The sequence below is a fragment of the Globicephala melas genome, chromosome 4 (genome assembly GCF_963455315.2).
Source record: "Globicephala melas chromosome 4, mGloMel1.2, whole genome shotgun sequence".
NCBI lineage: Eukaryota > Metazoa > Chordata > Mammalia > Artiodactyla > Delphinidae > Globicephala > Globicephala melas.
Genome location: NC_083317.1, coordinates 51592666 through 51607869, shown reverse-complemented (window position 1 = coordinate 51607869; position 15204 = coordinate 51592666). Strand labels below are relative to the sequence as shown.

General features: G+C 40.4%; 1 protein-coding gene across 1 annotated transcript; it reads right to left on the bottom strand.

Moving 5' to 3' along the window:
• Positions 1–4154: 4154 nt before the first annotated feature.
• Positions 4155–7345, bottom strand: LOC132597244 (probable ATP-dependent RNA helicase DDX23). The gene has a single exon (XM_060298028.1). The coding sequence runs from the start codon at positions 7271–7273 to the stop codon at positions 4817–4819; it is 2457 nt and encodes an 818-aa protein (XP_060154011.1). The 5' UTR covers positions 7274–7345; the 3' UTR covers positions 4155–4816.
• Between the last annotated feature and the right edge of the window lie 7859 nt (positions 7346–15204).

The window sequence follows — 15204 nt, the reverse complement described above, 5'->3', positions numbered from 1 at the left end:
GTTTTTGATAGGATTTCGATTTTCCTAAATTTTCTCAGGCTTGATTTGTGACCTAAGATGTAATCTACCCTGGAGAATGTCCCCTGTGCACTTGAGAAGAATGTGTATTCTGCCACTTTCTGGTGGAATATCCTATAAATATCAGTAAAATCTATCTGGTCTATTGTGTTGTTTAAAGTTTGTGTTTCCTTATTATTTTCTGTCAGGATGATCTGTCCATTGGTGCAAGTGGGGTGTTAAAGTCCCCACTATTATTGTGTTACTGTCAATTTCCCCTTTTATGGCTGTTAGCATTTATCTTATGTATTGAGGTGCTCCTATGTTGGGTGCATAAATATTTATAATTGTTATATCTAATTCCTGGGTTGATCCCTTGATCATTATGTAGTGTCCTTCCTTATCTCTTGTAACAGTCTTTATTTTAAAATCTATCTTATCTGATATGAGTATTGCTACTCCAGCTTTCTTTTGATTTCCCTTTGCATGGAATATCTTTTTCATCCCCTCACTTTCAGTCTGTATGTGTCCCTGTGTCTGAAGTGGGTGTCTTATAGACAGCATATATATGGATCTTGTTTTTGTATCTATTCAGTCAGTCTGTCTTTTGTTTGGAGTATTTAATCCATTTATATTCAAGGCAATTATCAATATGTATGTTCCTATGACCATTTTCTTAATTGTTTGGGGTTTTTGTAGGTCCTTTACTTCTCTTGTTTCCCACTTAGAGAAGTTCCTTTAGCATTTGTTGTAGAGCTGGTTTGGTGCTGCTGAATTCTCTTAGCTCTTGCTTGTCTGTAAAGCTTTTGATTTCTCTGTCGAATCTGAATGAGATCCTTGTTGAGATGAGTAATCTTGGTTGTAGGTTTTTCCCTTTCATCACTTTAAATATGTCCTGCCACTCCCTTCTGGCATGCAGAATTTCTGCTGGAAAATTAGCTGGTAACATTATGGGGATTCCCTTGTATGTTATTTGTTGCTTTTCCCTTGCTGCTTTTCGTATTTTTTCTTTGTATTTAATTTTTGTTAATTTGAGTAATTATGTGTCTTGGTGTGTTTATCCTTGAGTTAATCCTGTATAGGACTCTGCACTTCCTGGACTTGGGTGGCTATTTCCTTTCCCATATTAGGGAAGTTTTTAACTATAATCTCTTCAAATATTTTCTCAGACACTTTCTCTTTCTCTTCTGCTTCTGGGACCCCTGTAATTCGAATGTTTTTGCATTTGATGTTATCCCAGAGGTCTCTGAGACTGTTCTCCATTCTTTCCTTTCTTTTTTCTTTATTCTGCTCCATGGCTGTTATTTCCACCATTCTATCTTCCAGCTCACTTATTTTTTCTTCTGCCTCAGTTATTCTGCTATTGATTCCTTCTAGTATATTTCTCATTTCAGTTATTGTGTTGTTCATCACTGTTTGTTTATTCTTTAGTTATACTAGGTCCTTGTTAAACATTTCTTTATTTTCTTGATCTGTGCCTCCATTCTATTTCTGAGATTTTGGATCATCTTTACTATCATTACTCTGAATACTTTTTCAGGTAGGTCACCTATTTCCTCTCCATTTATTTGGTCTTGCAGGTTTTTACCTTTCTCATTCATCTGTAACATTTTTTTTGTCATCTCATGGGTGAGGCTGTGTTCCTGTCTTACTGGTTGTTCAGCCTGAGGCGTCCAGCGCTGGAGTTTACAGGTGGTTGGTTGGAGCCAGGTCTTGGTGCTGAGATGAGGACCTCCAGGAAACCTCACTCAGATTAATATTCCTGAGGTCTGAGTTTCTCTGTTAGTCCAGCAGTTTGGACTTGGCAATCCCACTGCAGGATCTCAGACCTGACCCCTGGCCTGGGAACCAGGATTCCACAAGCTATGTGGTGTGGCAAAAGAGAGAAAGAAAGAAAGAAAGAAAAAAGGAAATAGAATAAGAAGAAAAATGAAGAAAGAAGAGCAGAACAGTAACAAAGAATAAAAATAAAATTAGAAAAGTAAAAACTATATTAGAAAAATTAAAAACCTAAGTGCAACAAAAACAATAAGACAAAACAGAACCACAACAGCAAAAAAAAAAAAACCAAAAAAGCCAGAAAAGACCTTGGCTGTGGGGGTGGGGCTTAGGCTGGGGCAGGGTTTAGGTGGGGGTGGGGCTTATACAGGGCAGGGCCTAGGATTAGGACCAGCATAGCCAGAAAAGGTCCTGGGGGGTGGTGGGGGCAGGGCTTAGGCTCTGAATGGCTCTAGGAGGCCTCTGAGGGTGATGGTTCAGGCTGGGGACCCCAGCAGGCTCCCTGGGGCCTGAGTGGGCTGGGGGAAACACTGGATCTGATCCTCCAATCCCCCAAAGGCCCTCCTCATCCCTGCTGATCCCCTCACCATGAGTGGCCGTCTCTTAGTGTGAGAACCCCTCATCTCCCCCAGCCGCCCCTCATGGGCATTAGTCCCATTTTGCCTCTACTTTTCCTCCTCCCCTCCCTAACCCTCCCCAAGGACCTGTGTGGCTGGAGGGGGTCTTGGAGGGCAGAGATTCAGGCCCAGAACACCAGCAGGCTCCCCAGGGCCCAAGTGGCTGGGGACATTCCCTTCTGATCCTCCTACCCCCCAAAAATCTCTCCCCATCCCCACTAATTCCCTCCTTGTGAGTGGGCCTCTCCAAGCATGGCAACACTTCCCCTTCCCCAGCTTCCCCTCAGGGGCTCCAGTCCCATTCTGCCTCCACTTTTGCTCCCCCTCCTTCCCCACTATGTCGTATCCAGACACACGGGGGGTCCTCCCATCCCCTTAGGTGGCCAAGGTCCCCCACCAGCTCCTGGTTTGTGCCCTAGTTGTGAGGAGATGCAAACTCCACATCCTCCTACTTTGCCATCTTGTCTCAGTCCCCCTTCATCTCCTGTAGTTGTGTTTTGAAAACAAATTTAATAGAGTAGAGGAAAAAAGAGTGTATTCCAAGAAAAGTTATTGGTGTGAATAAAGGGGCAATGAAGCAAAACATATTAACAGGACAATAAAATATATCATCCAGATGTGCACAGATGACAGAAGATTCAATGATAAATTAGATAGGATTGTGAATACAAAAGTGGCTGCTCTTACTCCACATTGTCTTATATTGCTTCAAAGTTTATTCTGCCTTTTTGAAATTAATTTTATTTATATAAATATCATAATTTAATAAAAATTGCATATGTATTTACACAAATTCATATCCATATGTATGTACACATACGTATACACACACATTAGACAATACGAATTAGTGTGTAAAGAGAAGCAACACATCCCTGCCTCTTCCCTCCCGACCGTACAAACCTGCTCCTTAGAGGGAGACACTTTAAATTATTTTAACTGCTTCTTTTGATATTTACATACATATTTCTGGTTAATATGTATGCATGATTTTTATTACTCTAGTTTAAAATCAGCTATGGACTTTCTATTCTCAATCACAAATTATGACTACATTCATGTTAATCATTGCTGATCCAAGTAGTAGACTGTGATTATGTTTCCTCTTCTATATGTTTTTCCTGGAGTTCATATTTTCTCATTAAAAGAAAAGAATTCTGAATTTGCTTCCCATTTTCTCCAACAGACTCTCAAAACCAATTTCCACACAAACCTATCAGTTAACCATTTCCCCTCCAGAGACCTTCCCTCCTGGATTGTTTAGGAGGATTGTTTGCGTTTTTGCCCTGTTTAACTACTTTCATTCTTGGACTTCCCTTCACCTCTCCCCTGTGTAGGATCTTGTTATCTAAAACTTGTATGTATCGATCAGGATATGCTAAGTGCTAAAATAAACCACCCAACGTTTTTAGTGTCTTCATGTAATAAACAGCTGTTTCACACTCTGTGTCTGACTTGGGCCAGTGTGAGGACTCAGCTCCAAAGTCCTGCTGAAACCTTTCACTTCATTGTGTGTCTCTGCTGACATCTGGATTCCTCCACAGCATCCTCTGCTTCTGCCTGATAGTCAAAGAGAGAATAAGCATGGAGAAGCCGCAAGAGGATTGAGGTCCAGAACTGGAAGTGGCATGCCCCACTTCTGCCTATGTCCATTGGCCAAACTCGGTCACATGGTCACAACAAACTGTACCAAAGGCTGGAAAATATCTTTCTGTGCATTCAGAAGAAAAATGAGTCTGTTTTTTTTTTTTTTTTTTTTAATATTCGTGTATTTATTCTCAGAACATACAAACTCTTCTCAGAGAATAGAAAACAGAAAGTTCACTCTGACTTCAAGGACTCAGCCAGCTCCCCATCCCCACACCTGCTAAAAAATTCCCCGGGTGAGGGATGCCTAGAGTGCACAGTACCCCTCGGCACAGGGGCCGTGCACAACTCTAAGCAAGGCTCTCCACTTGTTTGATAATCCGAAAGGGCAAACAGCTGTCAAAATGACAATAAGAGTCCAAGATCCATACTCCTCAGTGCCAGATCCCCTGGGTCACCTAGGGCAACGATGGTGCTGCAGCTTACACAGTCACGTCTGTGCCGAAGAAGTCCCAGCCCGGCAGCCAGGTTTGTTCAGTCTAGGAGGCAGTGCCAATTGGCTGCCCCCATACCTGGCAAGAGCTGATGGCCCAATGCAATCCCAAAGCCCGCCGGAGGGGCAGGGCTGGGCCAAAACCTAGGGTAATTTGTTCTCCTTGCCTCCTAGCTTCCTCTCCTCTTACAGCCCCACACTCAGGCCTTCAGAACTGAGGGTCTGGGCCAGGGAGTCTGATTGTTTCCTAAGCCCCCATAAGAGTGCGGACCTGGGAAGAGACGTGAGGGTCCTGAAGAACAGGCTCCAGGGCGCAGCCTCGAACCGCAGGGAGAGTGCTGTGTCAGGCAAAGATGGTCTCCTCCCGGCGCTTCTTGGTGAGGATGGTGCCCGGCTTGTGCTGGGCATCGGGGTGGTTGGCCAGCTCTGGGGGGCAGGAGGACACCGGGCTCTCCAGGATGGCTTGCTTCAGCTCATAGAACACAGCAGAGTCCTCTTTGGTGAGGAAGGTGATGGCCACACCACTCTTGCCTGCTCGTCCCGTGCGGCCAATGCGGTGGATATAATCTTCAATGTTTTTGGCCATATCATAGTTGACAACCATAGACACATCTTGGATGTCGATACCACGACCCGCCACATCTGTAGCCACCAAAATATCCTTGGCCCCAGCCTTGAGGTTGGATAGTGCAAACTCTCGCTGCTCCTGGCCTTTTCCACCATGCAGCGTACAAGCATTGTACCCCATCTTCTCCAGGGATTTGGCCAAAACATCACAGCCCTTCTTCTGGTTGACAAAAATGATGATGGGGGGATCAAAGCCTTGCTCCAAGATTGCCAGCAGCTTTTTCCTCTTTTCAGACTCTGACATGAGGAAGACCTTCTGTTCCACACGTTCGTGGGGCTTGCCGGCAGAGCCAATGTACACCACAGCAGGTCGCCGAAGATAGCTCCGGGCCAGACGCTCCACCGCTGGGGGCATGGTGGCCGTGAACATGACTGTTTGGCGGTACTTATGTTTTCCTGACTCGAAGTTGGCCAACATCTTCTCAGGGTCCTCGGCCTCATCCGTGTCCGGCTTCTGGTTGCTGACAGGCATGTGCTCCAGGATCTTCTGGACGTCTGGCTCGAAGCCCATATCAATCATCCTGTCTGCCTCATCCAGAACCACATAGGTACAGCGGCTCAGCACCAGGTAGCGGTTCTCCAGCACATCAATCAGACGTCCTGGAGTAGCAATCACTATCTCACAACCCATGCGCAGCCTGAAGCCCTGGTCTTCTCTGGAGATGCCGCCAATGACAGCCACAGTGCGGATGCCTAGCGGCTTCCCAAACTTGATGGTCTCTTCCTCAATCTGCTGAGCCAGCTCACGAGTAGGGGCCAGGATGATGGCATAAGGGCCCTGGTCTGACTCTTCGATCCTGTCAATTTTGGGGAGAGTGGTAATCCAGACCAGCAACGGGATGAGGAAGGCTGCTGTCTTGCCGCTGCCAGTCTCAGCCACTCCAATGATGTCACGATTCTGTAGCCCAATGGGAATTGCCTGACGCTGGATAGGTGTCGGCTCCTTGTAGCCACACTTATCGATGACCTCCAAGATGTGTGGAGGCAGAGAAGAGTCTTTCCAGGATCGGATGGGATTGGGGATCTTGCCACCTTTGGTGGTGATGCTGTAGTCCTCACGGAAGATCCGCCAGTCCCTGTCTGTCATCTCATCCAACTTCTTCTGGGACCAATGCCTATCATCCCAGCGTTGCTTGGCTTCCTTCTTACGAAGTTTGCGGAGTCTTGCCTCCTCCTGCTCCTTTTCTTCCAGCGTCCGCCTCTTCTCCATTAGGTCTCCATAGAAACGTGACTGCTCTCGTTTCTGCTGCTTTAGGTCAATGCCTGCAATGAAGCCTCGCCCCAACAACTGCACCTGGTGCCGTTCTTTGTACAGGGGGTTGTAGTCAATGGAAGTGTCCTCAGATGCATCCCACTCAAAGACAAACTTGCGGTCATTGAGATGCCTCGTCCGGCGCCGCTTCTTGATGCCACCCAGGTAACGCTCCTTAATGGCATGCAGTTCCTTGCTCTTATCCTTCTCCTCCCGGATTTTCTGCCGCCCTTCCTCATCCTCGTTTCCATTGGTCTCCCGCTCCATCCTCTCCCTGCGTTCCCGACGTTCCCGTTCCTGAGGGTCTTCCAACATTTTCCTGCCCAAGTCTTGGAACTGTTTCCTTTTCTTCCTCTCTTCCTCAAGCATCCTCTGCCGCTCCTCCACCTCCTGCTGCCGTCGCTTTAGGGCTTCAGCCTCTCGTTCTGCTTTGGAGAGGAACTTGGGCTTAGCCTCAGCTTCTTCCTCAGCCTTTTTCTTGGCCAGAAGTTCCTCCAGGGATAATGGCTGGGCCTTAGGCTTCTTATCACCATGTTCATCCTCTTCATCCTTCCTAGAGTCTCTGTCTTTCCGAGATTTAAAATCTTTTCCTCGGCCAGGAGATAAACTGGATCGCTTGCGGTCCCGTCTGTGCCCATCCTTATCCCGATCTCGGTCCTTCTTATTCCGATCACGCTCCTTATCTCGCTCTCGTTCTTTGTGCCGGCGTTCTCTTTCTGTAGACTTGGAACGGGAACGGGAACGAGAACGGCTGCCTCCTCGACGCCTTTCCCTTGAACGATGCCGTTTCCTATCTTTAGATGGGGAAGACTTCCGGTCTCGGTCTCTATCCCGTTCTCTGTCAGGAGTCCGAGATCGCTTCCTTTCCTCCTTGGAAGGTGAAGCCTCACGGTCCTTCTTATCAGCCAGCTCTCCTGCCATCACTCTTGAGTCCGAACCGCCCAACGCGGCCTCAACGTCGCCGAGCAGTCGCCATCTTCCCCATTTCCTGGTCGCCGGGCTGCTCCCTGAGTCTGTTTTTATTGCACACATACTATCGTCTCTGCCATATCATCTCTTCATTTATGTTTTCATTTTGATGGAAAACTTTCCTTAGCTGTTACCTAAGAGTGTATTTGGTGACACATTTATTGAGACCTTTTTTGTTGAAAGTAGTATTTTCTTACTTGACAATTTGGCTGGGTACTGATGTTTATATGGTTTTTAGATGTTTAATGATATTTAACAGCTAGTATTGTTCCTAACAACCCTGATCCTTTTTGGATAGTTAATCCTTTCTATGGAGTTTTGTTTTTGTTTTGCTTTTTAAATAAATCTCTCAAAGCACTTGCTGCTTTCTTTTATCACTTGTGTTTAGGATTTTACAGTGATGGGCTTTTGTGTGAGCATTTGTCATTCATTGTAACAGATAATCAGAAAGCACTTTCTGTTTAGAAGTTCAATCCTTTAGTTCAAGGAAATAATATATTTTTATATATTAATATATTAATATTAATATATTAATAATATATTTTTAAATTTCCTTCTGCTTCATTTTGTTTTCTGGAACTCCTATTAAAAAGATAGATTGATTCTCTTACTGAAATGCAAGTCTGTGTGCCCGACACACAGTGAGACCAAACAATACTGAAATGTCAGAGTTTGGAACAGAGAAAGGTTTATTGCAGGACCATTTAAGGAGATGGGTGGCTCATGCCTTAAAAAATCCCAAACTCCTTGAAAGCTTTCAGCAAAGCCCTTTTATAAGAAAGGTGAGGGAGGGGTGTGGTTAGTTGTAAACTTCTTGGTGTAAGATCCTTTGTTCTTCAGGTCAGATCAAAGTCAGGTAACGATGTTCCTGAAAATCTTCACCAAACAAATGTTACTCTCTGTTCTGACAAGAAAGGGGAAGGTCCCAAGGCACAACTCCCAAGGCTCTAACCATCCTGCCTTAATGGTCCCCGGTAACTGTTGCCTGATAACGGGGTGCAGGGTAACGGCTGGTAGCAATGGCCGAGTGCTAAGGGCTTCGCACTGCAGCGCTCTATTACAATCCTATAATTTTCTTGTTCTTTCTATAATATCGTTCATATTCTTAGTTCAACTACTTGATTTTCTCGACTTTATCTTGTAATTAACATTTTATTTTGGCTATCTTATTCTACATTTGGCTTTGATTTCCTTTTTGAAATTTAAATAATTTTGACCAACTATTGATAAAAATTATTTGACCAAAACTTATTTGATTTATTCAAAACTCAGAACACCTCAGGAAGTGAAATGATATACACAGATAGATCTTGCTTCCATCCTGCCTTCTCTACCCTGTTCTCCTCCCCCATCCCATTATGTTGTCATCATTATCATTACATTGTTACTTCTTCGAAATGAAAGCATATGTTCGTGTCTCTGTATGTGTAGATAAATCAAAAAAAGATCCTATTATCCCACATTCTATCTAACATTAGTTTTTATATGTAATGTTCTATACCTTAATTTTTCTCTTTTCCCTAATCTATAGATCTTGCCATAATAATACAAGGAGATCACTTTTCATTCTTAATTATGGATGCATAGTACTCCATGTACATCAGGGTTTCCACCTTCAGCACTATTGTTATTTTGTACCACATCATTATTTATTATGAGGGGATTCCTGTGCAATGTAGGAGTTTAGCAGCCTGGCCTGGACGTGACAAGATAGATTCACCACATGTTATGACAATCAAAAATGCCTGCTAACATTGCCAAATGTCCCCTAAGGGATAAAATGCCCCCTGCTGAGAACCACTCACATAGGTTTACCATGTTTTTGTTTTGTTGCTGTTGTTTTCAACAGCTCCCCTATTATTGAATGATTGCTATTATCTTAACTTTTACTGTTACAAATAATACCATCAATCTGAAAAATAGGTGCTTTTATACTTAAACAGGTAAAATAGGTTCTAGGAAGTGAGTTGTAAGCCAGCTATTAAGATTTTTTTAGTTGGAAGATCTATCCATATCTATGCTAGGAATCAGTTGGTACAACCTTGAGTTCCTACTGACATCCAATTCAAATTTAGAATTACTGAATTTCTACCTAATTTAAAAACTATTTTTCTTCTTTGTATCTCTTAAACTGAATGTCTTGGTTCCTATCAACATTAACACATATAATTATTCAATCATATACATATATAAATTCAGTTATATATTTCATATATAAATTATGAATCATATATATCCATATATAAATGAATTCATATATATAAATATTCATATATAAGTATTCATATATGAAAACCATATATAAATTCATATATACATGCATATAAATCTCTGTGTTGTTATGCCACCAATTTGTTACTCAGTGTTTATGTTTCATTTTGTTTTGATTTTAAGATTTTTTAAATTTAATGTTTTTTATATTTATATAAAATATTTATGTGGTTCCAAAGTCAAACCTACAAATTAGGTATACATCAAGAATTTAGTTTCTTTGCCCATTCTGTTTTCTCCATCCTCTCTGCTAGTCACTTTTTGTTAGTTTTGTTTCACTGTTCTATTTTTTAAATAAAATAAATATGTATGCCCTCATATTCCCTCCTGTCTTAAGTGTCATACTATTCATGTTTCTTTCTCCTTTGTTTTTTATCATTTATTATATCCCAGAAATTATTCCATATAGTTTATAAAAAATAGCCTTCTTCCTTTTGACATGTTTAGCACTCCATTGTGTGGTTACACCACAATTCATTCCAACAGTTTGAAAGGGAGTAAAGATGAAAACATGTGCTCAGCCTGCCATCTTTATCTGAATGTGTCATATTGGCATCAGGTTAGGTTGCAGTTCTTTACTTACTAGCTTCTTGAAATCAAGTTTGAACATATAGTTCAAACAAATAAAGATCATTTTAAACAGTACTAACAATTTAAAATGTCAATAAACCTAATCTGAATTAAAGAGTAAAATAAAAAATGAATGTCTTAATCAGAGACTTTTCTGACCTAGGAGTATAAGAATAGGAGCAATTGTATCAACATGATAGTACTTAAATTGTGCCTTGACTAGTGTGAGGCTCTCCCCAAATAGTGGGAATAATGAGAAGAATGGCATGTGTTTACTAATGTGTTTACAGTTTTTAAAGGAAAGAGTTGATCAGTTTGGTTAATTACTAATACATTCCATTAATGAAATTCAATTCATGAATCTAATTGTTTAATTAGAACTTTAATTATAAGAATAAATAGTATCCTTCAACTTTGCCAAGTATAATTGAGTCAGTATTTGTAACAAATATGATAGACAAATTGGTATTCTCATTTAAAGTCTCCTTTAAACTGAAAAATATTAGACCACTTCTGGCCATGTTCAGTGTTGAATCAAAAGGAAACTCAGACCTCACACTAAAATCTTTACTAAATAATGTAGGTTTGCTACCATAGGTTTTATCTAGAGTGACAATAATGAGGGTATTATTACTGCTTTTGTCCTATATCTTTTCAACATTTCCTATCACATGGCACTTGTACAAACCACTCTTCTCTCTTCTTCAATAAATTCTGCAACTTCAGGTTAGACTGCTTCTAGGTGCAAAATTCTCTCTCTTTATTCTGAGTCTCTCTGCTTAGATGAGCACTTGAAAAGTACTGAATGCTCCCAGTTCTGAATGTCTTTTTGTTGTTGTTATAAGAAACAGTGTCATTGGAATGCTAGTGGGGTTCAATGAGGAAAATATGTATATTGTTAATATATAAAGGAAGAATTTTATTTATTTTCAAAAGCAAATAAGAAACTCTGTATCAGTATTAACTCTACATAAAATAGAAGAGTGTATAATATTCTTAATATGGTGTCAACTCTTTTCAATCAATAAGCAGTAACCCAATAGGAAAACATAGAAAAAATATGAACAATTCATAATGAAGAAACCCAAAGGGCTTGTAAACATATCAAAAAGCATTCAATTTCATAAGGTATCAAAGAGATGGAAATTAAAACACGAGATCTTGTTTATTACCAAAATATTTAAGTGATTAAAGCTGTGATAACTGTGTTAGTGAGAGTCTGAGGACATGGGATTTTTTTCTCATATATAGCTAGTGGGATTGTATATTAGCAAAATAATTCTGGTGTGCTATTTGGAAGAATGTTTTGAATGTCTTAAAATTTGTACTCCTCTTCAGCAAATAATTCTCCTTGTCAGTATCTATCAAAAGGAAATAATAATGGATACCTAAATATAGATAAATATTTATAAATATTATGTAAAATTTTTATATAATACAAATATTATATATTTATAATTACATTACATATATAAATTATATATATATAATTTTATTATGTCTCACCATGAAAATGGCCCCTAATGATCCCCACCTGCTGGTATTCAGGCCCTTGTTAACCCTTCTGCTTGAGTATGGGCTGGATATAGGGACTTAACTTCTAATGAATAGAATACAGCAAAAGTGATGGTATGAAATTAGGTGTTGAAAAACTGACTTCCATCTTGCTCACACTCTTCCTTTGAGTCTTCCCTCTATATGGCTTGGATGACAAGCTGCCATGTTTTGAGCTGCCTTATGAAGAGACCCACATGCTAAAGAACTGAAGGTGGCTTTCAATCAACCAGCAGCAAGAAACTGAAGCTTTAAGTGCAAAAACTCATGAGGAATGGAGTCCTGCCAACAACTCCTGAGAGAGCTTGGAATTGAGTCCTGCCCTGGTTGACACCTTGATCTTAGTCCTGTATGGTTTCTTGACGAGGAAAAGTCAGTCAGCCGTACCAGGATTCCTGATCCACAGGCACCATAAGATAATAAATGTGGGTTGTCTAAAGCTACTAAATTTTGGAGTAATTTTATATGCAGCAATAGATAACAAATAAACATGCAAAATTGATCTTGCTATATAGATGAGTGAGAAAAACATGATCTAAGTAATAACAAAGTAAAGCATAATCCAGGTTTAGGCAAAAATATAACCATGCCCACACATAAATATATGGGTTAAAAAACTGGGAGATGGGCTTCCCTGGTGGCGCAGTGGTTGAGAGTCCACCTGCCGGTGCAGGGGAGACGGGTTCGTGCCCCAGTCCGGGAGGATCCCACATGCCGCGGAGCGGCTGGGCCTGTGGGCCATGACTGCTGAGCCTGCGCGTCCGGAGCCTGTGCTTTGCAACGGGAGAGGCCACAACAGTGAGAGGCCCGCGTACTGCAAAAAAAAAAAAAAAAAAAAAAACCTGGGAGAATATCAATACGATGATAAATATTAATGTTTCTGAGCTATGAGAAAATCGGTGATTTAAAAATGATTTTCCTAGATGTTACTATATATTTCAAATGTTTTAATAAGGAATTAATTTTAATTCTGATATCTAAGGAAAAAAAGAAACAAAACAACTTGGCCAGTAGAACAAAACACCTTTAGAGTCCAGTTTAGTGCTTTGCACATAGTTGGAAATCAGTTAAGTCTTGGGTAGAATTTCTTTAATGGATGAATTTAATGGAAATTCCCAGGAGTTTCTCAAGACCAAAGAAGCTTTAGATATTTTCTTACAGTACAGACAAAGCACTGGTTTTTGTTTCATATTTTTACTTTAAATTTTGTCAACTTGTAATGATGCACTAAAGAAACAATTCTGTTTGAATCTGGGCAACAGGAACAGAACGTCTAGATAACCCAGAGAGTAACTTACTATGATTTACGTTAACTCTAGAACACATTATTTCAAGAGGGAAATGATCCCTGCAAAAGCTGAAGATGAAACTGTGTGATGGAAGCCTGTCAGAGAGTGCAGACACGAGGGCACCTGCCAAATGGCTGCTTGTCTGTGGAGGAAAGGGCACTTACCAAAGCTGATTAGTTTCATATGCCAAACCAATTGCATGTTTTAGTTATGTTCAGCTTCTCTGAAAGTCTATATTATGAATCATTTGGTACACTATAGACACGCTAGCTTGAGACTGAACAAGAGACAGCATACCCTGGAGCAGACATTTAACTTGGACTATCCACCTTTTTAATACACCTAATAATGGGATAGTCAGACATAATGAATGACACAGTTTTATATATTTGAGGAACATAGGATGGTTTGGCTGTGCACAGCTTTCTCTCCCTTAGAGTATTATTTTTTTCAGGCCTTATCCCTGGTGAATTTGAATATGGTACGCCTGGAGATATGCTTGTCAAAACAAAGGACAATTGTCTACATATGCTATTAAAATAGAAATAGCAAGAATTCTTTCTTTTGATACTTCTAACTCCAAATCATTGATTTCAAATTGTTTACTTAAATATTGAGAATAAAGTAAGTCAATACAGCTTAGTGATTAAGTCTTTGGTCATCAGGAGACCTGGAGTTGCTTTTCAGTTTTAACACAGCCTATGTGGGGAAATGTTGGCAAGTTATTTACATTTTAGGAAACTTCATTTCTTCAGCTATAAAATTATTGATAGTTTAATAATCAGGACTTACCTCATGGATTTGCAATGAGACAGTATATTTAAAACATTTTGCACGTTAACTGGCACAGAGTAAACACTCAAATCATGTAACAAATGTGGACATCTATCTAGTTTCCTATTTATCTATCTACATATATTTTTGGTGTTGTAGCAAATTCAAAATAGCTAAAGCTTATTTGAAAAATGTTTACTGAGTTAAGAAACTGGGAGAATATTAATAAGATAATAAATATTAATGTTTCTGAGCTATGAGATAATAGGTGATAATAGGCATCAAGCGCTCAGTACCAAGTCACAAGTTAAAAATACCTCTTTATAACTAATTTTACCTACTTTCTTATTATATGGCATAACTTGTCCCTATAGATTAGCATTTTTTAGTTTCCATTTCAAAGGTTCTTTTTATAAGATGCCTTTCTAAGTTAATTTGTTGGTGGGGGATCCTTGACTTTCATTTTGCATTCCAGCTATGTTCTCAGGGCATCAATTAAGTTAAATTGCCAAATTTCTTCCCTCAGGAAGAACATAGAGCATTTAAAATATAATTTTCTATAAGGTTTATGTGCTCCTGTGCTACCAAAGCACACTGATTAAATGATTGCCAACAGCAATTTCTGCAGCACCTCAGTTTTTCTTTTAGATCTTTTAATGAAAAGTACTAAATAAATTAGGGTAAAATTCAGAAAAATACCTGACATTCCTCTCTTTCTACCAAGAAAGGCACTATTCATTTTGGTACTGGGAAAACCCCTGAAATTCCACATGGCTGCCAAATCCACAGCATTTGTGCCAGGACACAAAGAAAACACACCTTCCTGAAGCATATACTTAGAGACACTCTACCTGATTAGTGAGCAGAAGAGATAATTTTTTGGACAAGCACTATCCCTTGTGAAGAGGCTTGTAAGAACTTTATTCTTTTGATCTAAGCATGAATAAAAGAGATCTGAGTTTGATATCATCTCACATATATGAGAATAATGGCTTTTTTTTTTTTTTTTTGCGGTACGCGGGCCTCTCACTGTTGTGGCCTCTCCCATTGCGGAGCACAGGCTCCGGACGCGCAGGCTCAGCGGCCATGGCTCACGGGCCCAGCCGCTCCACGGCATGTGGGATCTTCCCGGATCGGGGCATGAACCCGTGTCCCCTGCATCGGCAGGCAGACTCTCAACCACTGCGCCACCAGGGAAGCCCAATAATGGCTATTTTGCACATCACTTAAGCCTTTTCCACTTTTACTATATATATATATATATATATATATATATATATATATATATATATATATATATATATATGGCCAAAGCACACCCTGCAGTATCTCTAAAGCTAAATGTAAGACCAGGATATGGGGGAATTTCTAGAAGTCTTTGCCTTCTTGAAATAGTAGGAAGTTAGCGTTGTGTGGTAGGAAGAG

Excerpts from the sequence above, each read along its gene's own strand:
- LOC132597244 (XM_060298028.1), bottom strand. The coding sequence starts at position 7,273 with ATGGCAGGAGAGCTGGCTGATAAGAAGGACCGTGAGGCTTCACCTTCC.